The sequence below is a fragment of the Apteryx mantelli genome, chromosome 13 (assembly GCF_036417845.1).
Source record: "Apteryx mantelli isolate bAptMan1 chromosome 13, bAptMan1.hap1, whole genome shotgun sequence".
NCBI classification, from domain to species: Eukaryota; Metazoa; Chordata; class Aves; order Apterygiformes; family Apterygidae; genus Apteryx; species Apteryx mantelli.
In genome coordinates, this window is record NC_089990.1 from 7,244,712 (window position 1) to 7,271,415 (window position 26,704).

Sequence of the window (26,704 nt, forward strand, 5' to 3'; positions counted from 1 at the left end):
TACCAGAGGAAAAATATGCAAAGCTGGCTACTTGTCCCAGCTGTCAAGATTGCAAAACAAACGAGAGATTTGAATAAGTTTACTTAATTGTTATCAGCATTAAAGGCACCTTAAGGGAATCATCCTTAGAATAATTTATAGTAGATAATAAATTACATTTTCCTCTATTTCATCCCTGGGAAAAACCTATTAAGACTTCATAATTAAAACTCCTGAACACAGTTTAACTAAATGTTTTTAACCGAAAAATAGTCTATTTTTAAAAATGTTCCCCCCCTCTTTTTTTTTTTTTAATAAAAACAATGTTTGCTCTCCTGAGAAATGTTACTGAAGATTATTAACAGACGTTCTTCATCAAAACTGCTAAATGAAACACTTCTTTACTTGCTCAGGAACTTGAAGCAGTAAGATTTTGGCACCTAATTCCATTCCTATTTGAAAATACTAGCCAAACAAAAAAATGACTTTTTCTAATCCTTTTAGTAGCAGTAATAGAGACTATATAGAAAGATATAAAATGCGTTCAGGCACAAAACTCTCCCTCTTCTTCAGCACCCCACACTGATTAGCACGATCGTTCCATACCGACTGGGAGAGAGCTTCCTTTCTCTATAGGGACTTGGGGGTTTTTTGATTTCACATTTGGTTTGCATCACAGGAACAGCAATTTGATTCCACATATTTATATGTATTCATAATAGCAATACACTAATAAGCTAAAACGAAAAGATCACTGCTATACTTACTGTCAAATCCTATCTCTATAGGTTAGAATCAGATTCCTTGGAACAGTAAATTATTAATTTAGTAAGTTCTTATAATAATTTCAGTGAGAACAAAATTAAAAATGTTTACTTACTGATGTGTATAGGTATCCTTCACTGTTCATTGCTAGGTACAATTTTGTTTGAACCCCCTGAATCGCCACCACTCGTAAACCCACAGGTATGAGGTTAAACAAAGCTAGGAGAAAAAGAAGATGGAAAGCAAAATTAATCCTTTAAAGCATGAAGATTAGATAGAGCATTAAGCCATAATTACTAGAACTGAATACAAAAATACCCACTCATGCAAATATCAGTTTCCATGGGTGCTATAGAACGACACTGCTACTATCTTTGTCTTATATAGCAATTCCTATCAATAGCTTAGAAATTATCTACAGAGGGTATCAACGCATTTCCCCCATTCGGAACATGGTGAATTGGAGGCACTGAGAGTTGAAATGACTTACCGCTTCATGAGCAGAATCCAGGGTTTGCTGAGTAGAGCTGAACATATTTAGTTTGTTTTGGGATTTTTTTTTGCTGATAGTAAAGGTAAAAATAAAGAAAATCCAAAACCAAACAAAAAAGAAGCTTTTCAAGAGGATCAAAACTTTTTTTCCCCCACAAATTCATATAAAATTCAGTAAACATTCTTTACCAAAAGGAAGGAGTAAGACAAAATTCAGAAAAACTAAAACACATCATTAACGTCTCAAAATGTTTCAAAACTCATCTCTTTTCTATTTTTGAGAGGAGAATGGATTTGAAAAAACAGGGTTAAATAACTTCAAAATGAAATGAAATGAAAGCATATTCTTTAGATCAAGCCCTAAACCTGTACTTTCAAAATTAAGCTGCTTTGAATGTTCTGCTTGCATTTATGCTTCTGTACATGCTAATAATGGTAGCACATACAAGTAGAGAAACCTCTCTTCTAAAAATGAAAATACTGGTTTGTAAACTGGCAAATTAAAAAAATAAGCAAAGCTCTGCCATAGCTTAAATTTGTGGCTATATCAAAATTGAATACAAGTAATAATCAGCTGAATACAGTACTCTGTTTGATAGGTGGGATTAAAAGTAAGTGAGGGGAGTTAAGAAAATTTTCAAGAGCTGTTATCATAACCCAAAGCATCTCCTTCCAGACTGTTGCATAAATGCAGAGTTAGAATGAGGTAATGCTAAACTGACTCTTATTTCCGATGGTTTATTACATGGCTGTAAAACCCTGCTCTCCTTCAGGCTGAATTTTGGTATTTATGGTCACTGTCCAAAGGCAATTTAAAACTGAGTTATGAATTTGAAATATTTTTCTTATTATTTGCAAAAGTATAAGCTAGGAACTATAACCTGTTATAAATTCCTTTTTCAGCCTGACAAACCCCAAATGGTCATATTTAATTAAAAGAAAATTTGCAGCCTACTAGTATCTAACACAGCTCCTAAATTCTGTGGGGCTGTCAAGAGCGTATCAAAAAAAAAAAAAAGAAGAGCAAATACATAAATATCCTACTTTGAGAAGGGCAAGGCCAGAAGCTAACGCTGTAGATTAGGGACCACTAGATAAATTCTGGTGAAAAGAGGCACGGCACCCCTGATTCCTGCAGAAAAGGGTCTCTTCGCTGGAGCAGGCAGCTGGACCCCAGGCTCCCTGTGCTGCCTGGGTCGGTCTCAGCCTCCCGGCCCCGCGAAGCCGGGTGCCGTGGGCTTTCCCGTGGGCGAGTGGCTGAGGCCCCCTTCCACTGCTCGCGTTTTCCTGGGGCTTTGCTGGCCCGGGCTGCACACCCCAGCCATGCTGCTCTGAGGCCGTGGCACCTCAAAACGTTAAATACCCTCCTCCTGCTTTCTGTACCACGGTCCTGAAGAGCGGAGCTGGTGGAAGCGTTCAGCACAAACAAATGCAGGAGATCATAAAACTGCTCTATGTTTTTCTTGCCCTCTCATAGGCACAAGTGAGCACGCAGACACAAACACATGCGCATAAAGCCTCTTCTCAGGCTCACCCAGCACAGAAAGGGCTTTCTCATCACTGAAACAAAATCCTCTACTTCTATCCAGTTTTTGGCAAAGGAAACACGGATTTTCAATACGGGAGTTGCTGTTATGGATTTCTTACTCTATCAAATGCTCGAATTAATTTGCAGGAGAAAATATTCTCTGACTTGGTAAATGCTTCCTTGGAGAGCCACTCTTTTGCAGTCCAATCCCAAAAAGCAGCACCTGATCTCCACGCAGGCAGGGCAGCACAATCTAGACCTCAGTATCCAGGCAGAACCTGGAAACCTCTTTTGAAAGGTGCTCTCTTAGTGCCATATTTACCAGCAGGAAACGCACGTGGGTATTTTCAGGATGAGGCTATGTGGATGGGCTTCAATGTAAACAGGGCTGAGAACTGTCAGTAAATCAGCTGAGGACAGGACAAAGCCGAGGGCAGTGAGGAAGACGCAGCTCACAGCCACGAGCCCTGGAGGCCGGTTTTAGTGAGCGGCTCGTGGCCATGCTTGGCAAAGCGAGCAGAGATGCAAGCGACTTTGGCCAGGCGAGGGCCGGGGACGTTGCTGCGACGGATGCTCAGCTGCTTTCCTGAGCAGCTGAACGCGTTCTCCTGCCGAAAACAGGCACATACGTCCTGGCACCCTGCGTGCACGCTGGTTTGAGGCAAGACAAGACACCTGCGTGTTCAGAGCTTGGTTTGACATTGCTGGACCGGCCCCTGCCGGGGGTCACAGACTATCAGAAGTTGCAAAAGGGTCATGGGAGAGCGAGGCCAGCTCTGCTGCCTGCTCTGCCTCTGTTGCAGAAGCGAGTGCCTGGCTGCCAGGGACATGCGCGGCCACCCCTTCCTACTGCTGGCCCTGCCGGACGCACGGCAGGCTGCTCCGGCCACTGCCTCCAAGGAGGCAAAAGGCACCAAAAAAAGAGGACGGTCCTCTTCAGGCATTGCTCCTGCTGTCCCTGGACGACAGCAAGTCCATGGATGAGCAACACCAGCGAGTCTAGAGACTACAAGGCCTCGACTAGCTCTGTAGGCACTAGTTACGTTTCTTCCCAAACAGCCTGCATAAACCAGTGACGCAGGCAGTGAGAGGCAACTCGGCCTCGGACAGCTAAACTGGCTTTTATCTGCTTCTTCCCTCCACGCTGCACCACAGCAAAGTCCAGCTTCAGACCAGACTTCCCTCACACCCCTCTCCAATGCTTTGCCCAATTTCTATAACGCTGTGAGGGGCCTGGCTGCAAAGAGTGAAGGCTTACGGGGCCAAAACCAGAGCCAGGCAGCCCCTTCTCTGCAAGTGCCCACCGCCATGGACAACGGGTACAAGATGCTATTGCATTGACCCTCACATGGGCAGGTACGACAGAAAGGGTGGCAAAAAAGCCCAAGGAAAAGGAATCATTTGCCTTTATGATCAGTTTGCATTAGCATAAAACTGTACCAAACTATTTGCATCCTAGCCTCTTCCTATTACATTCACAGTGTGTAAAATAAGGACATAATATCCACCATAATGAAAAACTTGGTGATGCCTAAGGGAGAGATGATCTTTGCTACGGGCGTTGTGCAATACAAGCTGACAGGGAATGAGCTGCAAAATAGAGAGGGAGCTGGCCTCAGCTGGATTTATTAATGTACACATTACTGTGAAGCCTGTGCTGTCCTTGGCTTGGCCACCTGGACCTTCACACGCTTTCTGCAGGATATCATTCCTACATATTTATTTTATAAGTCTTCAAATCTCTCTGCCATGCCAAAATTGGGGAATAAGTTCTGCCTTGATTTAAAACCTTGCCCTATTTAACACGTCTAATGAGGCAAAATCTGATTCTGAGCCAGGAAATCCTTTCCATGAGGCACTTCCTCAAATTATACAGACTCTTGGCTAAAACTGGGGCCTGGTAAATACTACAACTCCTCAGCTTCGTCTTTCCCTTCCTGTCTCAATTGTGCTCCAAAATCTCAGCTTTCTTTTAAACTCCTTGCAGTTGTGGATGCAACCTTGGATGTAGGAGCCCTGTGGGAAGCAGTGGGTCTGCAGAGCTTGAAATAATTGCCCTCTCATTAGGGGCCAAAGGGGATATTCAGGCAAACCTCTTAGCCAACTCTAGGAACCAAATGGCTCAGAAGCTGGATTCTGGGTGCTGGCACATGCAGGGGAGGCAATGGAAATGGAACATTTTCCCTGGAGAGCAGATGGACTATTGCTACGGTTTGCCCCAAGAAACACAGTTGCAGAGCCCTGGCCCTGTGTTTCTGCTCCACTGGCCACAGCTGAAGGGTTCCCAGTTTGAGGATGCCCCCCTTACTGTTAAGCAGAGTTATAATCATTTCGCTGCAATGCTAAGCAAATGCTCTCCAAACAAATGTTCAGTAAAGGAGACAAGGGGGGCAGTGATGATTTCCCTCAGGGGTGCAAAGGGAGGAGGGAACGGACTGGAGAAAGGGTCCCCCTGCCTTTGGAGGGACTTAGGAGTCCTACGGGCCAAGCGAGAAACATCTCTGCAGAAATCAGGAGAAAAGATTTTAGAGGGCCTGATCTGCTTAATATTCGTGTGAGCAAGGCTTTGGAGGAAGCCCATTACACAGACTCTGATCCATAGCATAAATCAGCCTCTCTTACTAATGCCATTTAAAATGTTGCCATTAGAACAAATTCAGGACTGGAGGAAATTTAGTTCTATACGCTTATCTTACATGAAAGAGGAACATACACAAATGCATGTGCTTTTTATGATAAAACCTTCTATTTTCTGAATGCTTAGATACTGCAGCCCAGCTGCAACCATTTCTGGGATATGTCCATTATATTTAAGTATTCAGCATTTTGGAAGACTGGCTTCCAGCAACAAGAAGTTTTTATGATTTGCTTTGTAGTCTGTCAGGTTATGGTAAATTTAAGGGCACAATGGAATCAAAGTATCTTAGAAATTGATACAACTGCATGAATGCCAAAAAAACAGATTCCCACAAATTTTATCTTGTTTAGGATATCAGAGCCCCTATTAAAAGAATTCCAAGAAAAATATTTGAATGAAACAATCTCTTGAGAAATAAGCTGTAAATTTGGATATTTGCTCTGGTACATTAAAAATTTGTAACAATATCACACATCACTGGAAAAAGTAAGGTTTACCTATTCTTAGATAAACAGAATTATCCTGAACAATCTTTACTGTCTTTTTTTTTTTTTTTAAACCATAAATATCAAATCAACTACTTGAAAGAACAGCAACATTTAAGGTCCATAAGGATCATCCTTAGAGGAGGTTTTGTGGAGGCCCAGACCCACTAAGAACGCCAATGAAACGGCGGCATCCGCTCGGCGTTGCACTCCTGCTCTTTGTGCTTCTTCTCCACGGGTGAGACGGGACCTCGCATCAGACCTCAGGCATCCTTACAGATCTTACATGTGCTTTGCCTCATGCCCAGCACCTTCAGTGGCTGCAGAAGAGAGATCTTCTGGCAGCATAGCTGGATCCCTTAAGTCACTCAGAAGTTAACATAGGGATGCAATAAATACTAAAGAGGGAGCAGCAAAACGATGGGAGCAAGTGATCGGACAAATAATACATGGTAACCTTCTATTACATTCTAGTTCTGCCATATTTAAGTGCCCTGTAAAAATGAAATGATGCTTCATCTGCAAATACTTTTTAATATTAAAAGAGGGTATTCAAATCAGTGCTTTTCAATAAAGATGTTTGACAAAAAGAAGGGTTGCTTGTTGATTTTCTGGTTTATTGTCTAAACAGCCTGAAATACCTTCTCAGTCTCCTTGTTCCTCATAACTCTTTCTTCAGAGCAAAAACTTAGTTTAAGCTAAACTGAACAACTATGTGGAACATGTAAATATTTTACTTACGCATACCAATTCTACGCTTTCTCTCTTTTCCCACTTTCTATTAATTCTCAAAGTTGCAAAAAAAAACATTTAAAGCTGTTTCACAGAAAAGCCAAGGGAAAACTGGTTGAATGCTAAAGTCATAATTAAGCTTAGAATTAGCAGAAGGGATAAAAAAATAATGGGGAAATGTGAACTTTAAAATGATGATGAATTCTCATTATCTGGAATAACGCAGCTCTGTTTGAATGAGCCCTGTTTAAGAGTGGAGATAGCGTTATTCTATTTCGGGCACTTTGAGTAGGCGAGCAAATTTTCTGTGTCGGAAAAAAAAAATCTAATAAAATCCAAAGGACAGCAATGAACTTCTCTAGATTACCATGGAGATAACATTTGCATTGTTTGTCACATGTGTCATCATTACCTTCGCTAGTTCATTATTTTTATAAGTGATTTTTATTTGCATTTCTTTCAGACCCAGTAAGTCTGAAAGACTTCTGCACAGTGTGCAAGGTGTTAATGTTGCTTCCACTCATTCATCCTAGGACACCAATGTTTAAAGGACCTATATGGAAAGAAGGAGACACCACAATTCACAAACACACCATTTATTCTGATGTCACTTACTATAACTACTGTCCTCCTCTTTTGTTCCATCAATTGTTCCATCTGCTTGCAACTGCAAGTGGTATCCTTGCCTGCTGTATAGCTTTGTTACTATACCTTTAAGCTGAGGCTCTGTAAGAAAACAATATTGAGATTAATGTGGGAAATTGGGATGTGCCGTTCCAAGCGAGCAGGATGCTAAAACAAACCTCCTGGTTTCTTCTTGAGAATACGATAGGAAAAAGACCCAAGACAAAAGCAGGGCAACCAGTTTTGCAACACTTCTTGTTTAGGCTGAGATCAAATTCATGTCTAGAAAATCAATTGCCAAAATGATTAAATGCCACTTTCTATTGTTATGCAGGTAGCACATTAAAATCTGCTTACAGTGAACGCGAATGCCAACAGCGTGCTGTTTGGCTTCAGGAGCTCAGCCCTATCTCATTTAAGATTAGGGATATGTTGGCAAAGAGGGTATTCTGCCTTTTAAAAAAGGTGTGATTTCTTAAACGGAGAGGAAAAAGAGAGCTACTAAGATAGCACTAACAAGAGCTGTAGTGACAGTTGAGAGCCTAAATATATAGCAGCAAACGTTTACGACGGGAACTGCTGCAGCTCTAATAAACAAACCCCCATTCTTCACCACTCCAAAGAGTATGGAGCATCCAAAGTGATAAACTACTCAACGAACATATGGAAAAGGGAGGGGGGGACACCCTGAAATCCAACAATGTGTGGAACTGCAAAATAAATATTACCATAAGGGTTGAGGTAATTACCTCATCAGCTAGAAGAAGAAAGATCAAAACAACACACAGTCTGGATAATTTTTTTTTTCCATAATCATTCTCATATCCAGAGTTAGAAAGTGAAATACCTCAAATTATTTTTAGATCATTCTAGACTGAAAAGTAAATAGCAACAGGATTTGCTGTCATTTAAAGAAAATATCTAGGTAATGCACCAGGAGTAATTGCAAAAGAAAAAAAAAAGGCAAAAAAAAAAAGCTCTACTTCCACTGAATCCCAATGACATCTGCATTGTAGCCATTTCCCACAATTATGCTTGTCAGGAGGTGATGTATTCTTCGCAGCTCGCTCCAAAGCAACTTAATTCAGAGACAAATGTACTGTGAAGATACGATGTGTCATTTCCAACGTAAACTTCCCGTGTCTGGATAAGACTCCTTGTGTTTATAATGAAAGAAATTAGGGGAGCTCTGCTACTATGCTTCATTTTAATAGGAGCCGAAGGCGTAAAGCTTACAACAGTTTGCATAACTATATTGCTTCCTATTAGCAATCTTTAGTAAGCGTGCTGCCAGAAAACAAACCCAACCACCACTCTGGCTTTTTAGCAATAATACATGGCAAAGCTGCTCGCAGATTTGGAGCGAGGCCCCTCTTCTGTGGCTGCTGAGAAATGCAGACAGGTTAAGCGGTTAACAGGATCAGTGTCTCAGCACAGCAAAGCAAGAGCAACATTACCAGAGGGTTTTGCTCCTCCCATGGGCAAAACCCACTGGGATCAGGGACCGAGCCCTCGCACCTGATCCTTGGCACCGCTGGCACAGAGGACCACGCGTGCAGGGGGCTCCTAGGAAGGAACAGGGCACCGAAGCAAAACTCTGGAAGGCGCTAGCAAAAGCAAAAAGCCTCTTCTCCTGCAAACATCACTGGCAAATAATAAAGCAAGGCAGAGGCAGGCTGCGAAGCAGGCAGACAAACCCAGATCCCTAGGCTGCTAAGTTATTGAACCTACAGAGAAGGAATATACGACTGCAGGGGGTGTGTGTGGGGCAGCTTCCCCTGCTAGCATCTCCCCCACAAACAAATCACATGTGTTTGTGTATGTGAAATGGAGAGACAGGCTACTGAGTTACCGGAACATGGGTGGACACGTGTGTGCAAGTGAGGCAGAAATGTGTTATCCAAATAAAACAGATGAACATGAACAAGGAAGGGATTGGTATCCACACCTACCAGATTATGAAGCCAGGAGTAGCAATACCTACATGTTAATTTTAATTTTACCAGCCCTGAGACCCCAGTCCCCCTTTCCCCATGCCTGGTGAGCGTCGCGGATTGCATTAAATGAAACAAAACCACCCCCCAAACACACAACCCTTGCCAACCTGGTCGCCTTCTTCGCCTTTTCTTGGAGCCAAAGAGTTTGACCCTGGAAAACACGTTCAACTTGTTCTTGTCGCAGCTTCCCTTGCTTTTGCTGGGGCTGTTGACACACTTGCAAGCATTGGACTTCTCCCGCTCCCTGGCTTGTCTCTTCTGACGGATCAGGGAGCTGGCGATGGCTGCGGCCATGGCCGCCACGGCCCCGACGGCTCAGGCGCGCGGGGTCTGCTCGCCGGCCGCGGGCACCGCAGCCAGCATCGCGACCCCGTGCCCACCGCCGAACGGCTCGGGAGCAAGGCAGGTGCCGGTGGGATGCTCGCCCCGGAGCCCCGGCTCGAGATGCAACAGTTTAGCTCACACGCTTCAGTCGGCTGAGAATCTCCCCTTTTAGTTTTCTGGTGCTTTTTTTTATTCCTCCCAACTTCGGGCAGAGATGAGTGTTTTGAAAGAGATCAAACAGCGCGCTTGCAAGGCATCCCTCCGAGCTTCTCCAGACACGCTATTTGCATGCAGGCACGGCACATCCACTTGGTGCAAGATCATCGCATCTTTGCCTGGCCCTGGTTTCTCCGGAGAACTTTTCTCCCCGCCCCCGCCCTCCCCATGCAGAGCCCAGCAAACACCTGTGAGCCTCCCGCAGGGTCTGTCCTGTTGCAGGGGCTTTCTGGATCCTTTTTCCTTTTCTCCGTTAAGCAGACATCCAAAGCAATCGGCGACGGAGATGTGGGGAGGGGGTACTGGTGCCTGGAGCCTCGGCTGCCTGCTGCTCCACGCCTCGGGAAGCCTTTTCCCCTCGGATCCTTACAGGTGCTGCTGGCGGCGCAGCCTCCTCTCCGAGGACGCGCTCGGCTTTTGCATGGCAACACTTGCAAGCACTCGGTAAACAGCGAGAGCTCCCCTGACGCCTCGCTGCCAGCAGCGCCGGCACTGCAGCAGCAGCAGCAGCAGCCTTCAGGCAGCGAATGCACGCACACACCGGCTTGCGCGCACCCCGGGAGCCGAGCGCTGGCTACAGAAACGAGGCGACGCAGCAAGCCCCTTATCACCACCCTTCCTCCCTCCCCTCCCTTCCTCCTCCTCCTCCCTCAGTGCAAGACAGAGTGGGAGACCTGCCCGGCCGCTCTTTGTGCAGGGAGGCGCAGAGAGGCCCCGGGGAGCGGGGCGAAGGCAGGCAGGGGACAGAGCCGCCCGGCTGCCAGGGGTCCCTGCCGGCACCGGAGTTGCCTCCCGCGGAGGCGCAGACACCCAAACAGACGTGACCGCGATGAGCAAACACGCAGCGCCAGGGCTTCAGCAGAGCCAGGCCACCTGGCCGGGCAGCAGGACAGCAGCGCAGGCAGGCAGGTGGGGGGGACACGCTCAGCCCCTGCTTTTGTCCCAGCTTTGCAGGAAGGTCCCCCCCCTCCTGCCTCATCGATTTATTGGAGGCTTTTTGCCTTTCTCCTTTTCTCCCCCCCCCCCCAACATGCTCTAAGATCTGGTTTCTAGCAGAAACTAGAAAACCCGTTTCCTTGCAATTTCCATGTTCTCCCTCTTCACCTCCCTGTTCCTCAATCTCCAGGCCATGCTCTCACGCCAGCAGGGTTTATTTGCCCCCCCCCCCCCCCCCCCGCCAGCAGGGCAAAGCCAGGGTGCTGGGCTTGAGCTAGCCAGGGCCAGGTGCTGGGGGCACGGGCTGTGCGAGCAAACGGGGGGCCCAGGGCCAGCAGCGGTGCCAGGAGCGCAGGAGCCACGCAGGGGAAGGGACAGCAGCAGGGGGACACGGGAGGGCAGCGCTGCTGTCCCCGGGGCACCGCTGAGGCCAGGCAGGGCTGGGAAGGGTCTCAGGTTATATCCCCTCCCCTTGGGGATGGCAGAGCCTCACGCCAGAAACGGGGACCACACAGTGGTCAATCCCCAGCGCGGTGGACGCAGAACGTGCCCGCGTCCACGTCCCAGCACAGAGGAGGGCAGGAGGTCCTTGGGGTCCGCTGGTAACTCTCCCACCACTCTTCAGCACATTGTCAATGGCCAGAACCTCCCATAAGGCCAATTCAAATGAGAAACAAGACAGAGATGTGTAACCCTGAGGGCAAACAACTATGCAAACAGTTTATCCCGGAGGCAGAGGGGACTTGCAGTTGCTTGAGGATGTTGCAGCAGGGTGGTACATCCTGTGAGCTGGCTCCTTGCTGTAGCTGAGCTCAGAAGGGATGCGGAGGTAACAAGCTTTTGGCCAGCTGCTCCCATGGGTGGTACTGCAGGGGAAGCACCCAAGTGGGGCGAGACGGGCTCCTGTGGGTGGCACTGCAAGAAAAGCATCTAAGGGAGAGCTCCCCAGCGGGATCACGGGAGCATCTCTCTCTCTCCACAGCAAGCACTTTATGGAGACCACTTCTGCCTCAATCAGGTGCACCCAAGTGCTGCCTTCAACATCTCTGCCTCCGCCAGGCTTTGCAGTATATCTGCCCCTTCTTCCTCTCTTATGTGTACCCATGGAAAAGCCACGTGTCCTCTCCTCCTTCCTTGGGCTACACCCTACCAGAACAGGCGTGCACAGAGAGGACCACGTCACCCCATTTCTTCACTTGAAAAAGTTCAATTAAAACGCGGTTCACTGTATCTCTGCAAACATTACAAGCGGTTGTGGGATTAGAAATAGCTCACAACGGGTCCAAATGTTTCCTCCACCTGGAACTTCTGCCCCAATAAAACATGCCACATACCTAGACCTTACCAACAGAAATGCCCATAAGATACAAATTCTGAAAATAATGTCCAACTGAAATCACAATGTGCGCCATCATGGCCTGAGACCTTGACTGTTGATACAGCATATCAAATCAGCAGTCCCACATACCCATCCACAATACCTTTTTTCTGCATGATGCATGTGTATGCATACATACCTATACTTTCCTTCATTTTTATGAAGCATTTTATGGCATCCAAATATTCGTATTAAATAAGCACTCCTAATTTCTTATTTAAGCTAAACAGTAGGGTAAAAATAACTGTAATTCACAAGTTCCACCACTCCCTCGTCTGCCAGTTCATGTAAGACACGTGAAATCCGCCCCAAGAGACAGCCAGTTGGATATTATTAGTAATAACCCATCCTACTCAACTCACCAATAATGGACTATGAATTTTGCCATCTCTCCACTTCCAGTACAGTCACAAGACTGCTTTTCCTGAGGCTCACCCATTATTTTATAGAAATTTTCAGTTTGGAATGCAGTATTTGATCTTCAGACCAAAGTGGAGCTACCTCTTTGTGATCCATCCTATGCATGATATTTCATTTTCAGAACAGATAACCAGAACTCAGAATTCAGCTAACCTTGAAAAACCTGGGGAAAAGCAGCATATAAAAACAGTATTTATGATTTCTTTATGCCAGCATTCCAGTCTGTTTGCTTAAAATCCATAAAGAAAATTCATTTGCATAAATGTTCCTTGACAGATAACTAAAGAGAGGAATAAAAATAGCATATATGCATAATCAGATTTAAGTTTCAAAAAACAGTCATCCAGATTTTTTGCATGATCAACCTCTCCATCTATTGGTACTCCTACAAACATGTCTTCATTTACTATAAATGGCTTATGAAAATGCAGATCTAATTGGGAAAACGCCTTTGGTACAGGACCAGTCTTTGGACTGCTTGAATTTTACAGATATAAAAAAACTGAAGAACAGCTTTATTTTATTTGAACAGCAAGAGTTGTTCACTCCCCTCCATGCTAAAAAGGTAAAATAAAATAAAATAGCATTCCAAGCCACTTTATGAATGTAGAAGGCAACCAGAAATGCCTTGAACATATGTCCTCTTTCTGTGTGATTTTTGTAACTGAATAGACTTAAAGCTAAAGAGTAAAACTTCAGCCTTATCTCAGTCAAGAATTAAGCATCTCTTAAGAAATCAGGATGGGACAGATCTGTAAGACTGTGAATCTGGTAGAGTTACTGTCAGAGACAGGGCAGTGTCCTGACCTGAAGCTGGGATCTGACCCAACAGCAATTCCACTATTTTCAAGTGGACAGAGATCTCACCCATTAAAACATACTTGAGCCTTCAGAAGTTGCCTGGTTTAGGTAAAACTAAAGGCTGCAATTCAATGTCCCAAACCCGGATCAGCTCTAGGACTAATACAGGACATGGTTTTCAAAAAAAAAAAAAAAAAAAAATACGGATGTCACCCTCACTGCCTGGCTCCCGCAAGAAAAAGCATCAAAACACTACCATTGGCCAAAGTGCAGGTTGACTGCCATTGGCCGTTTTGCCAAATCAGAAGAAATGCTCCATCTCCTTGAAGCATTTGTGCTGTGGCAGGTCCCAGAGCACTGCTGTATTCCATAAGTTTGAATCTATCCTGAGCACCTGTGGGCAGTATCGTCATGAAACAAACTAAGTTTTGACAAGATGCAAAGGCTTTGTAGCGCAGGTGCCCGCTGCAGCCGATGCGCTGCCTGCAAACAGGGGAACTTCCTTCCCCCTCCCAACTGATCCCATATCCCGTCTCAGCATGTGAATGTCAACAGACGTGATCAAGTGTAAGGCAGCATATTGATGTAGCGTTGCTGTCAAAGAAAGAAACGCGTGGAGGAGAGACAGCACTTTCCAGCTGCTTGTTAAAGTGAACCGGTGATTGGCACGTGAGCCTACCACGCCGCTTGCCCAGGGACCCGACCTCCTCTCTGCCTTGTAGAAGCATTAATGATCCTCATGACATGTTCCCATAAAGCAGCAGCTCACTGCCAGTACTGTAGGTCAAAATATACCAGCCTCAGACTAAACTGCATGTTCAATTATTTCCTCTTCCCCTATAGATAAGGGCCAAAAATGAACTAGAGATTTATAGTAGGTCCTATATAAACAAGTAGATACTGGGTAAAAACATGCACTGAATGAAAATGGAGACCAGAAGAAAAATCACAAGCCCACTCCACACCTCAACTCAGTCCAGCACAACCCCAAATCACCCCTCTACATTTACAAGGCTGAAGTTGCGTCTGTGTGACAACAAAATTTCAGCCTGGCATGGGATGTCAGGCTCTCGTGATGTCTTGAGTAACATGCCACTGCTGCTACAGAATAAAAAAAAGCTTCAGAGTCAAACCCAGGGACTATTTCTACTGCCAATACTCCCAACAAGTAGAGGACTATTTTCTGAAAAGTGCCACCAAAATCACTGCTCTCCCTTTTCAGATTGAGATAAACAAGACTTTATCCAGTCGGGGATGACACAGCAGCACTGAGGCCCCCAGTGACTTTTTCTCTTCTAAGTAAACAGAATTACTATTCACCAGGAAACAGAGCTGTTCAGACCCAAGCCTTGCATCACTTAGCTCCTCCGTGAGACATCCCATGGAAATGACTCAGCCTTTCTTCTGCAGCCAGCTCCGTGGCTGGCCAGTGGCTCTGCAGAATGGGAAATGCCACGATGCTCTCTGCTTTTTGCAGGGGGAAGAGTACAGTTTCCTGGCCAGTTCATTACCCCAGAAAGCCTAGTTTTACCCCCTGTTCAGCAGCAGATTTGAGCCAAATTGAGAGGTCATCCAGAGGTTTATTTTTATGTGCAACGTGGTAATCAGCATTAGTGGAAGAACCGGGCCTTCAGGCAGCTCCAGACCAAGAGATCAAATCTGATGATATTTTAGACAACAGACCCAATGGGCTACCTTAAAATTAACCTTAATAGTAAACATTCACTTTAATAACCAGCTTTATACCAGCTGTAGCTCTGTATCTGCATGCCAAGACCGTAAGGCACTTGTAAGTGGTGAAATGGATGTTCCTGTGTGTGCCTGTGCCACGCACCTTTGCAAAAGTGCACTTTGCTGTCCTATTAGTAACAGGAAAAAACAAAATAAATTCCCGTGACACAAGTGTAGACATGTTGATTGGACTCATTCGTACAAGAGCTCACTCCTTCCACACGTGAAAGCACAGTCTATGCCGCAGTCCAAGGGAGCAGGTGACTGGTTGAATTTTGTCTTCTCAGATTGCAGAATCACGAATGCCAAAACCGGCCAGAGACCCCTGGATGCTCCCTGTTATAGAATAAATCTGTGGTGCACAGGGCTGGAAGTGCAGAAATTGGCCCCTACCCAGCAAAGAGGAGAAGCACATCCCTGTCTGGAAACATGTGAGTCATCTCATTAAGACTACCAAGATGTTTAAGAAAATAATTATGCACCTAATACATTACAAAAGGTTCTCATATCCTGATCCTGTTCTCTTACCAGATCTGCACATGTTTGCTAGGACAAGTTTCACTGATTCAGACACGAATTTGGGCCTCTTCATAGTGACTGACCCTCCCTGCTAAACTTTCAGGATGGCCAACAGACCTCAGATCTAGAGCACCAGTTTCCTCTCAGATTCTCAGAGAAATTTTTCATTTTTTTTGCCCCTTCCCAGCTGTGAACTCTGATTCCTTCAGAGCAGTCTCAGTCAAAACTGGATTTGATCTGACCATGTCCCCTGGTAGAGCATACATTTTTGGAAAAGGAGGGCATTGTTTGAAGCTAAAAAACAGAAATAGTTTTGCCTAGGTTAATCCATATTCAGTCAACTCAAAATGTCAACCACAAAAAATCATCTATCCAGTGCATAAAAGATCAGTGCCAATCACCTGGGAAAGGTCACAGAACAAACACAAGAGATCAGCTCCCAGCACTCTGTGCACTCCCAAATTAGGAGCACGTTATTCCAGTGTCTCCAGGTACCCAATCTGAGCCAGAAACTTGCAGCAGCAACAGGCCAACTTCCCTCTGCCCACCACAAAGCCATAGCAAATACACTCAAGATCCTCCCACATCAGTATGTGCAGAAGTTTGTTCATACCCCTTGCAGCATGATGACACTCAGAAACATCAGTGTAAATGACAGCATATCATCCCTGAAATATTTACATCTCAGTAGAGGATACACTAGACATGCGGGTTATGTGGCACTGTCAAACTTAACATAAGGCCACTTTACTACATGACAAAATACCATAAACAGTCCTTCACAGACGCAGAACATCACATTCATTATTCAAACAGATCTTTTTCTATCACTTCATAGATCTGATGATTCATCTTCTGTCAAGAGCTTGACAAAAACAGACACTCACTGGGTCTCCACTGAGTTGGAGCCTCTATGAGGTTTCCTCCTGTCACCTGCACCCAAGCATTGCCACCGACTTCTCATGGACACAGTTTTTGCTTTGCTTAGAAGGTAAGTTTTGACCTATTGCTTGACTTCACAGGACTATAAAGCCCAATTCTCTGCAGCCATGTGATGGATGCCAAACTTACTGCTTCCTGTTGCTGTGTTAATGATCTGAGACCCATCTGTTTTCTAAGAATGAAACCAAATTATCCGGGCTGAAATCAGAAGAGCCTAGTAACAGTTTTCTGTGACTTTCACCTGACTGCAGAAATTATGGCACCAAGCTCAAAGGAGAATGGGAACAGTCAGTCACAAATGAAAGGGACTTTGAGCAAAAGGGCCATTTCTTGGATGGAGGCAGTGCTTTCCAGGAACTGGAGCTGGCACACCTCATGGGGCAGCTGTTTCTGCAAAGGCGCAAGTGGGGCCTTGCTCTGCTCATTGCCATGGAACTGGAACCAGTTTACTGAGCAAAAATGCTGGTCTCATTTTCTACTAACCAGAGGGAAGCTGTGGCCTTGAGAATTAGGAAAAGGTCCACAAGCTAAGACTTCCAGATTCTGTTCTCTATTCACCAGGTAATAATGGTGATAAAACAAAGTATATCTCACCTAACTTCAGTGATGTAAAAGTAAGGTTTGTCTAAGCTCATCTGAGCCAGCTATCTTGGCTGTACAGCCAAGAAAGAAGAGAAAAAGGCATCTCCAGACAGCTTCATTCGTGCCCATTCAAGTTCATTTCCATCCAAAAAGCACCATCATTTTTATAGCTGCATAAAGGAAAACTACCTCTATCTCACCGAAGTACCCTTGGTGGGGGGGAGGGGGATTCAGACTATTATCTACCTTATGCTTCCTACCTACCGTCTTTGTAATAGATTAATTTATGAATCATCATAGATCATCATCAAAAATAATTAACTAACATCCACCTAGCTCAGTCTCTTGTTTCTGGCAATGCTCAGTAATAGAAGTGAATATAAAAACTGGCCAGGCACTCACACAGTCACACTACCCATCCTCTCCTGCCCCCAAGACACATCTTCCAGCAACTGGCCCTCATGGCTTAGCAGAAGCTGCTGCTAGCAAGAGCAGAGCAAAGATGACATCTCTAAATCACGTGGGGAATCTTAGATGAAAAAAGCAACATATCATAAGTAGAAGGAAATTCATTAGCATATGCTAGAAGCATCCTTTTCGCAAGCAACACTCACAAGAAACATTGACTAGCAAAACAGGAACAAAGACCACCAGCCAGCACTCACCATATTGGATTTAAATAGGTCTGAAGCATGAAGACCAGAACAATTGCATGTGCAAATTATACATCAGCAGATTAGAAGAAATTCAGAGAAGTCAATTCAGAGAAGAAGGCTGATGGCAGAACATCTGCTGCTGCTCCCGATTTTCACATTAGTTGGCTGGATACATTTCTGGGGAGTCAGACCTCATCAGAAAGCATGGAAAGATTTTGTTACTATGCAGAGAAACAATGCTCAGAAATCAGAAATAGATGTGAAGTTGCCCCAGCTGAGCACTGTAATTCTCTTGCTTATGACAGGGACACATTTGCTTGTACAGACACTGGGTAACTAGCTGCATTTTTAACTGTAAACCACCACGAAGCCAGTAGATTAAGCTTCAGAAGTTGGTACAATTAAAATCCTAGTATTTTATTTAACTGACCTGCCCATAGGTATGGCCTTAGCTACTCCCCAATCATACATACTGAGCATGAATTGGACTTGCTCAGACCTCTGCAAATAGGGGTTCTATATACATAATATGGACCCTTAAACACAGGTGTTTTTTTTCCTGCCTCTCTTCTTCCCAACTCGCAAACCAAGATGTTTCAACAATACTGAGTTGCACAAACACCAGGGAATCAAAGTAGAGCTGGTAATGCTGGAAAAACTTTCACCACCTTCAGCCCTTCCTTTTTTTCCAGCTCTGTAACATAGGAAATGTCTTACTCAGTGACTATATTTTTAAATCATTATTGCTATAAATTTTAGCTCACTTAAAAAGTTCTGATGTAAAGTCTTTTCAGGAGGCTTTGGGTAAAATACAGAGTTTCCTGCACAGGAAGTATGCTGCAGAACAATCTGTAAACAGTTACAAGAGAAACAAACAGCCCCGACTTCCAGCACTTTCAGCAGCAAACCCCAAAGCATGGCATTAGTGCTAAAACCAGAAGCAAGAGGGACACCTAGAGTTAGTTCTTGTCACTGCCGCAGCAAGGTCATTCACTTTCTTCGCCGGTTTCGTTTCGGCCACCGGTGATATTTAATTACAGCAAACATACGTGGTGCCCCCCGGCCGTAACGAGCAGCCGGCTCCCGCGAGCGCCGGCGGGGCCCGGCAGGCGGAGAGGGGGCGGTGGGCGCTGCGGGGCCCGAGAGCGGCCAGGCGCGGCGGCGCCCCCGGGCCGGGCCGGGCCAGGCCGGGGCAGCGCGGGCCGCGGCGCGGGCGCTCTCCGCGGTGCTGATCGGCCCCGGGCGGCCTCGCCCTGCCCGCTCGCTCCAGCGCTCGCAGACCTGCTAGCGCCGGGAGGGGCGACCGAGCACCCCGGCCTTTCCACAGGGTTTATTCCCTGCTTCACAACCAGCCAGTAGCACTTCTTTGGTATACTGCAGCTAGGACGCGCACTAAAGAAAAGCTGCCCTCCAGCAAACGCCGCGATTGCTTCAGAACCACTTCAGCTTTACTGCTCTTATGCTACACTAACTCTGTTTTTGCAAAACAAGAGCAAGGCATTTAGTAGTTAAAAACCTGGATCACATATTAACTGATTACATTGTGCAAACACTTTTTCTTTTAACCTGTTAAAACATTGCAGATCATTTATTTTACATTCTATACTTATCTTTACTCTATTTAGGTTTACTAGATTAATTTCAAGGAGAAAAAAACATGGATGCCGCATGCAATGTCACAGAAGTTGTTCACGGTTTGTGTTGCATTATTTCAAATAAAGAATGATATATGTACTAGAGAATACAGTTAATATCTAACTCTCTGTATGCACTGCTAATCAGATTATTGTTTGATATTGGAGCATTTTCCAGGAGTCCTTGGATTTGTTTTTCTCTTCTAGCCATAGGGCGTTGGTTCTTTCAGTAATCTGATCATTTCATATACAAAATATGGAGAACATACTTTTTCACTATTAAGAAAAATAAGTTACACCACCATGAGCCTTTAGCTAAAATATTTGCAAAAGAATACAGAAATGCTGATATTCTGGTATGAAAAAGGTTTTCAAGTTATAAACACCACAACGAGATTGTTTTTAGTTAATGTTAGCACAGTACTCTCATGCAAGGCAATGAGAACAGAACTGGAATTATTGTCTTTTTTCTTTAAAGCAAGAATTAGCTTTATACCCGTTACAAGGTTTGGGTACAAAATTTATGAAATATGAAGCACAGATGTTTAAAAGGCCATAAAATCAACCTGTGCTACATTTGAAATACTTTGTTCAAACAGAATAAATTTGCCAGTTCAGTAGTATATTCAGTATATCTACATTTCCAATCAGTAGATATCAACAATAACACTTGCCTTAAATAGTGTATTTTTAGAGTAACCAAAGAACTGATGCAGTCAAAGAACTACCACATTCTTTGAATAAATATTAAGCTTTAATTTCTTTACATAGCTTATCATCTCTACACAGGATTACTGCCAGGAAATACCTTCTAGTTTTTCCTTTAAAAATATTGCTTAAATACATCTTACCTGAATAAGACTTTCTTAACCCCAAAGCCATGCTTCCTTACAAGCTGCTCCTACCCAGACAATTGCAGTCTACATTTGGAGCAGACACACAGGGAGTAGATCAGAGAAAGTTTAAGGCGTATTTAAAGTATTCTCTAAGGTACTGGCCAGAAACATCAAACCCATACTCGCGGTATAGAGAGATCATTAATGGGCATTAGTGACAGGCCATTATGACTTTCAGAGATCATTAAAGATTCATAATGTAGCAGTATTGTTCTGGCAACATCTAACTATTTCTTGGACATAAATGTACACTTCTCCTACATGATTTACTTAAACTTATTATTTTTGAGTGTCAAATTTTATTTTCTGTCTCCTAGAATTACAAAGAATGCCTGTAACAGGACACCGTGGTACATTACGCCAGCCATAGGAGCCTGGTGCTCGGTTTGGTTGATACCTTTTATTGTAAGGCATTTTGCAATATGAATAGCTCAACAATACTCATGAGGTAGAAAACGTATCATACTTTCTTTATAAAATAAGCTGCATTGCTGATGTACCATAAATGTTACAAGTACAAAAAGCACTTACAAGAATTACATTTGCTAACAATTCTGAAATAATCACCCAGTAGACACCTTTTGATATTTTTAATCTCCACTCAGACATTTTCAGAAAAGCTGCTTTTTTGACATTTGGATTTAGTGAAAATTATTAATAAGATATTCTAGTTGGGGCCAAAACAGCTATTGCTAATGCAGTTTTCAGGAGTGAAACAACCACAGTTAGAGTTCAATTGTGTTAATCAAGGGCTGGATTCGAATATTCTGTTTCTGAACTAAGACCTTGTTTAACTCGTCCTTGTTCAGCAAAGCAGCTTGAGCCCATGCTCACTTATCAGGTAAATCGGTGAGATTTATGCAATTTAGAAGCAGAGTCAGTTTTCAAAGTCAAATACTGCCTCTAATGTGATTTGGTCATAGTGGGGTCATACAATTATGAGCTGGTATGGAGGAGCTGTTTAAAAAGGCCTTTCCCTCTTCACTGGGAATCGCTGCTCCCTCCACTAAGACATGTTCACAAGTCACACGTGCATGATCTTGGTTAACTTTGCAGTGCAACACACCAGCGTTGTGTGTATACCACTCTGTATATCAGGAGGAAAAGCACTACATTCCAGCTGAGGAGCAGTAATTTCTTAAATCCTCCTAACGCAATTGCTTGCAAACACATGACACTTGCTAAGGATGAGACCCAAAAGTCACAGGCAAGTCTCCATCTTCCAGAGGCTGGGCTTTAGATACAAAAATCACCACTGAAAGTGATCTAGCCCCTGAAGTCACTGAAGCAATTTAACATGTTTTAGCATTTATGCTTCACTGAATCTGGACCTAAAAGGTGAAGCATGTCAATTTACCACAAATAAACTATCTTTCAAAATAATATTTTTGTGTTTACTAATTCACATTGCTGCTTATGTATTTGGAACTCGCAACAAAAAGCATGCAAAAAAGAATCCTGCTGTAAATTCCAGAATTTTAGAATAATTATACTAAACAAATATTTTTTCCATTTATTAGGCCAGAATTGCATAGAATCAAGCTGGGAGTATTGCTGATACCCAGATAAATTGTACTATTAACCCCCCCTCCCCCAAATTATTGCTGCCAGTAAACAAGCAGTACAACACCAAGAAAACTGCAGTGGGCAAAAATAAATTTGAGTCCGAGAACTCTCCTTGGAAATGGCACTATTTTCACTAAAAGACGACAAAAACCCACGTGGAGGAACGTAATAAAGCCCATCCCTAATTGCCTGCTGAGTGCTGTCGATTTCTAACCACTGACCTCGAGTTGATGGGTTTTATGTCACCATGTCGATTATCGACAGGCAGTCAGAAGCCAACAGCAGCATTGCTTACTCCTTCAAAATTATAAACAAGGTTAATCTGCTTGTAGATGTAGTTCTTTTTCCCATAAGTACCAGTCCATATACCTCCTTTTTGCAAAGCCTGCAGGAATTTGTAATGACAATCCCCCCAAACTTAAACAGTTCTCATTAAAATTTAAAGCCAGTATTCTGTCCTCTTCAGCTACCTCAAGAATGGTTTAAGTGAAATCGGAATCATTTCTATGGTTTTACACTAAAATTTTTGAGCTGCGTATTGAAAATGTAACCTGCATTCAGCTGACCCTTATTACCACCTGGTTTTTCATTGCATGCCAAGTGGTTTTGCTGTTTTTATTAACAAGAGGAAAATATACCTTGCGTCTAATTTCCGCTCTGATCACTTTACAGTTGTTGTGCGCTCAGCGCATGGCGAGAGCTGCCTGGCGTAAAGCAACACGGCTCCACTGAGATCCCTACGCTTTGTTGATTTAGACCAGCTAAGACCTTACCTTGACTACAGCATCTATTACTTCTGTAGAATGTTAATCTAAAACAGCAACTTTGTACTGTGTATAGGACCTGCAGCAAAAGGACTGAATGCAGAATTTGTAATAAAAAAGTCATTTTGCATTTTTTTCTTATGTATCAACAAAATCAAGCTGACATTTGCTATGAAATACCCACTGGAGACTGCCACATTATAAGAACTGCAGATGACTAATCAGTAAAGAACTTGAAAGGAGAAGGGATGATTTGGAGAAGCTGTTTAATCTCCACACCTGGCTTTAATTTACAGCAGACAAAAAAAATCAAATAACTGAGGATGAATCAATAGGTAGACAAGTTTCAGACAAAAATGGATGAACAGCAAGGGCAATGCGCACTATTATCAGTGATAACTGTAGTCTGATAGACAAGAAAAGGAAAATGACTGTCCAAAATCCAGTTAGGAAAGAAGGCAGAGTTAGCAAGAAATAACTGAAATGTTGGTGCAAAAAGACTCTGGGCAACACAAGAGAGGAATGGAAAAGGAGCCAGCTCCAAACTGGAAGCTGTGTTGTCATGTTAGCATGGCGCTGTGCCCAAGTTCAGGACTTATTACCCTTGGTACAGCTACACACTAACACAACTGCACAATTGTCTGTTCAGAACAAACCTGTGTTGGACCAACTCTAGCATCTGGAATAGATGCTGTGAGGCACTCTTAGGAGCTAGGAGGTATAACCATGAAGCAAAAACGACCAAACATCCAACTCAGATCTGCAGAGGACACCAAACGGTCACTATGTTTTTTCAGATCTCCAGGAAAGAGAGAACAAGAGGGAACGGGGCGGTGCGCAGGGAGGCGCAGAGGGGAGGACGGTTAGTAGGACTGAGTGGACATGAGCATCACCACAACCAAAGACACACACCACCACCTGCGCTCACACTGCTGAAGCTCCCACACGCCACCCAGAACCAGCTTGAGAAATGCAAAACCACAGAGCAAATTGTAAGTGAAGGAATGATTAAAGACGTGAAAGAAGGAGGAACAGCAATGTGTGCCCGTCAAAGGCAAAGCGTAGCCGGCTGGTTTTACAAAGAGCATGCAGCAGATTTCTGGATTTAGATTTGAGCAGTGCCTCTACAATGACACGATATGGGAAAGCCTTCATTAAACTAGAACAGGCAGGGATTAATACAGCTTTAGTAAGGTAAGAGAGGAGCTGGATATAACAGAAATAATAGGTAACTATACTGAAAGCAGAAGTATCGAGGCTGAGGGTAGTTACTCAGGGAGATTCTCAAGGATCAGTTTGGGGATTAATTTTGTTTGGCTTTCCCTGATGAGCTTGGCTTAGCAAATGATGGGGTCATAAGATTTCCTGATGTAAATAAGAGACACTGTCAATGCAGAGGAGAATCAGAACATTGTAATGGGAAAAACTGAATGAACTTGAAGGCCGGAGTAGCAAGAACAGAATGAACAATATAAGTATATACAGATTGTACGTACAGATAAGTACTAGAAGAAAGTTTCTGCTGTAAACTGGGAGCCTGTCAACTGCAAACGACAGGAGAGGAAAAGACCTGGAGAACTCTGAATCCCCAGTGAGATGTGACCATCAAAAAACTGAATGTGATCAGGAATAAGAAAGTTGTATGCTATTATAGAGGGCACATGAGAGAGCTCATATGAAACCCTGGATACGGCTCCATCCACAGACAAATTCAAACTTCAGCAGGCTCTGACAGGGACCAAGATGTTTAGGATGGAGACTTATTTTGCCCAAAGTGGCAAAAGCAGCTCAGCTGTATTAGCCTAACCAAATACCAGGACAGAGAGGATAGGACCGCTCTGTAGAAATACAACACTAGAGAAAATACTGGGGAGGGAAAACAGCTTTTTAGACCAAAGACTATGCTGGTGCAAGAACAAATTGGTATAAGCCAACCACTGGTAAAATTACGATAGCCACTACAAGATTTCTAACCGTCCGAAGAGGCAAGTTCAAATTAGTCCTCCAAAAGAGGTAGTTAGGAGGCAAACCCCATCACTTTAAGACACAGCTTCATTAGTTTACCCATAGCATTAGGTGCTGCAGTGGCTCACTTTACAGTGGACTAGGACTGATGACTTGGCAGGTCCCGACAGGAGTCTGAGCACCATGTTACCTTGATATGAACGTCATTTCACACAACTTCAGCAGGAAGAATAACTAATCCACAGTGTTCAAAAGAACTGCAACACACCACTGCATAGGGAGAGGGGTATGGACCAGCTCTGAGCCCACACAGGCTGGCGATGCTGGGAAAGCAGTGATCTCTGTGCTCAGTGTCACGCACCGTGGTTGCCCCTGCGGGCTGGTATGGGGATACTGCACCAAGGACAGCCGCTAGTTTTCTATGCACTTTCCTCCCAGAAACCACAGCCACACTAGCAGCACACTGGACTACCTTCTGTGCATGTCTTCCACATCAGCCAAACTTCGTCTAGTTTGCATGTCAGCGACGGTGCATGCTCAAATAGGGGCCCACACACATCCAAACCAACTAGCATGTGTACAAGACAAAGGACACACATTATTGTTCTGATGTGGCAGGAAAATAGCCCCTTTCTACGACTGCAACACAGGATCAGAATCATAACCTTGCAAACTATTAGGAGGTCCTATTTCAATTAATCCTTCTTTGCAAGTTTTCTCCTCCAGGAGAAAAGAACTAGGCTTGCCCTTGCTCCCTGCAATCCAACACCCAACTCCCCCAACTAGTTTGCCTGGCAGGAAGAGGCTACGAGCTCAAGCTCCAGTTGTGCCGTTGCTGTTATGGCCGCAGAACGGCGAACGTGGAATACAGACCAGCAGGCACAGCCCTGCTGTCTCAGCGGTCCCACGGTTACATCATGCAGTGTTCAACAGCAGCTGCAGCAGAAAGCTTCTGGGGCAATACAGATGATCACTGAAAGAAGGTTCTTGCCTCTCAGAGAAGAGGGAATGCACAGAACGGGGTGCTCTGAACTACAGAGCAGCCAGACCAAACACAGCCCTCTGTGGTTCTAAAGCCTGTTGCTCTGTGTAGACTATTTTCATATTACTGATCAGTATATTTTAGCAAAGTCATTCAGTTCTCTAACTTTTACCCTACAAACAAAATGACTCAATTTGTCCTATTCTATATTTTATACTACTAAAAATACCATATTTTAATATGTGCCCAGAAGTATCTGTGATTCCATTCCATTCCTTTTTTTTTTTTTTTTTTTTTTTAAAACCTGACCACCATGTCATACAATTCAAAATAAGGAAAAAAATCACCTTAAGTAGTGAATCTGTTCAATATTCTGATGCTGGAAATGTTTCAGTTCCTAAGTATTAAGGGGAAGCTGTGTGAAGTCAGTGCAGGCACTAGTGCTTTCTTTCCTTGGCTTCATGTGCCACCTGGTGGTACAATCGCAGGGAGCAGAAGGCAGTATTTTTATGCCAGGACCCTGCACGTTTGAACAGGCCTCTGGAGTTAAGTGCAAGTTGCAAAGCTGCAGAACAGTGAGCAGCACTGCTGGCAAAGCATCTATGCAGTTCACATCCATACACAGGGCAGCATGTTTAAAAAGCGTTCTGAGATTAAAACATCTATTGTTTTAATAAAATATTAAAATCACTATTAAAATTTATTTTTAAAACCCTTTTTATGAAAAATGTATAAGTTTTAAATCCATTTTTTTCAGCACATGAAACTAAACAGCTGCAAACCTCCCAGTTTTTGGGCCTTCCACCCCAACAAAATTGCCCAAATTGTCCCAATCCACCCCAAATTTGAGAATCTGCTCTAAGCAATGGTGGCCACAACAACTGGGGTGAAATACTCAGGACAAGGCCTTGAGCCCAAAGGAAGCTCAACTGCAAAAGTTCACAGTCAGACATAGGGTTGAACACAGAAAAGCGTGAGAGCTACCTTGTTACATGCCTGTAAAAAGCTTGTGTCCTTGAGCTTCCTTTGCAGAGATTGCAATGTCCCAGTATTGTGCCATGAGAATAAAGCAGGAAGGACAGAGTAAGTAGTGGCCTGAAGCTTTTAAGCTATATTCTATTTGGAAAACAATATCGCATTGTATACTCTATT

At 44.0% G+C, this 26,704-nt stretch overlaps 1 protein-coding gene across 2 annotated transcripts in view; it reads right to left on the minus strand.

Annotated features, from left to right (window-relative positions):
- The window catches only part of FGF13 (fibroblast growth factor 13), a 253,869-nt gene that overhangs the window by 53,646 nt on the left and 173,519 nt on the right, over nt 1–26,704 (minus strand). For both annotated transcript variants that reach the window (XM_067303901.1, XM_067303900.1), the window contains 2 exons: nt 7,235–7,345; nt 860–963 (listed from right to left, as the gene is read on the minus strand). In XM_067303901.1, the coding sequence (XP_067160002.1) occupies nt 860–963; nt 7,235–7,345 (215 nt within the window). The remainder of the gene's footprint in view (nt 1–859; nt 964–7,234; nt 7,346–26,704) is intronic.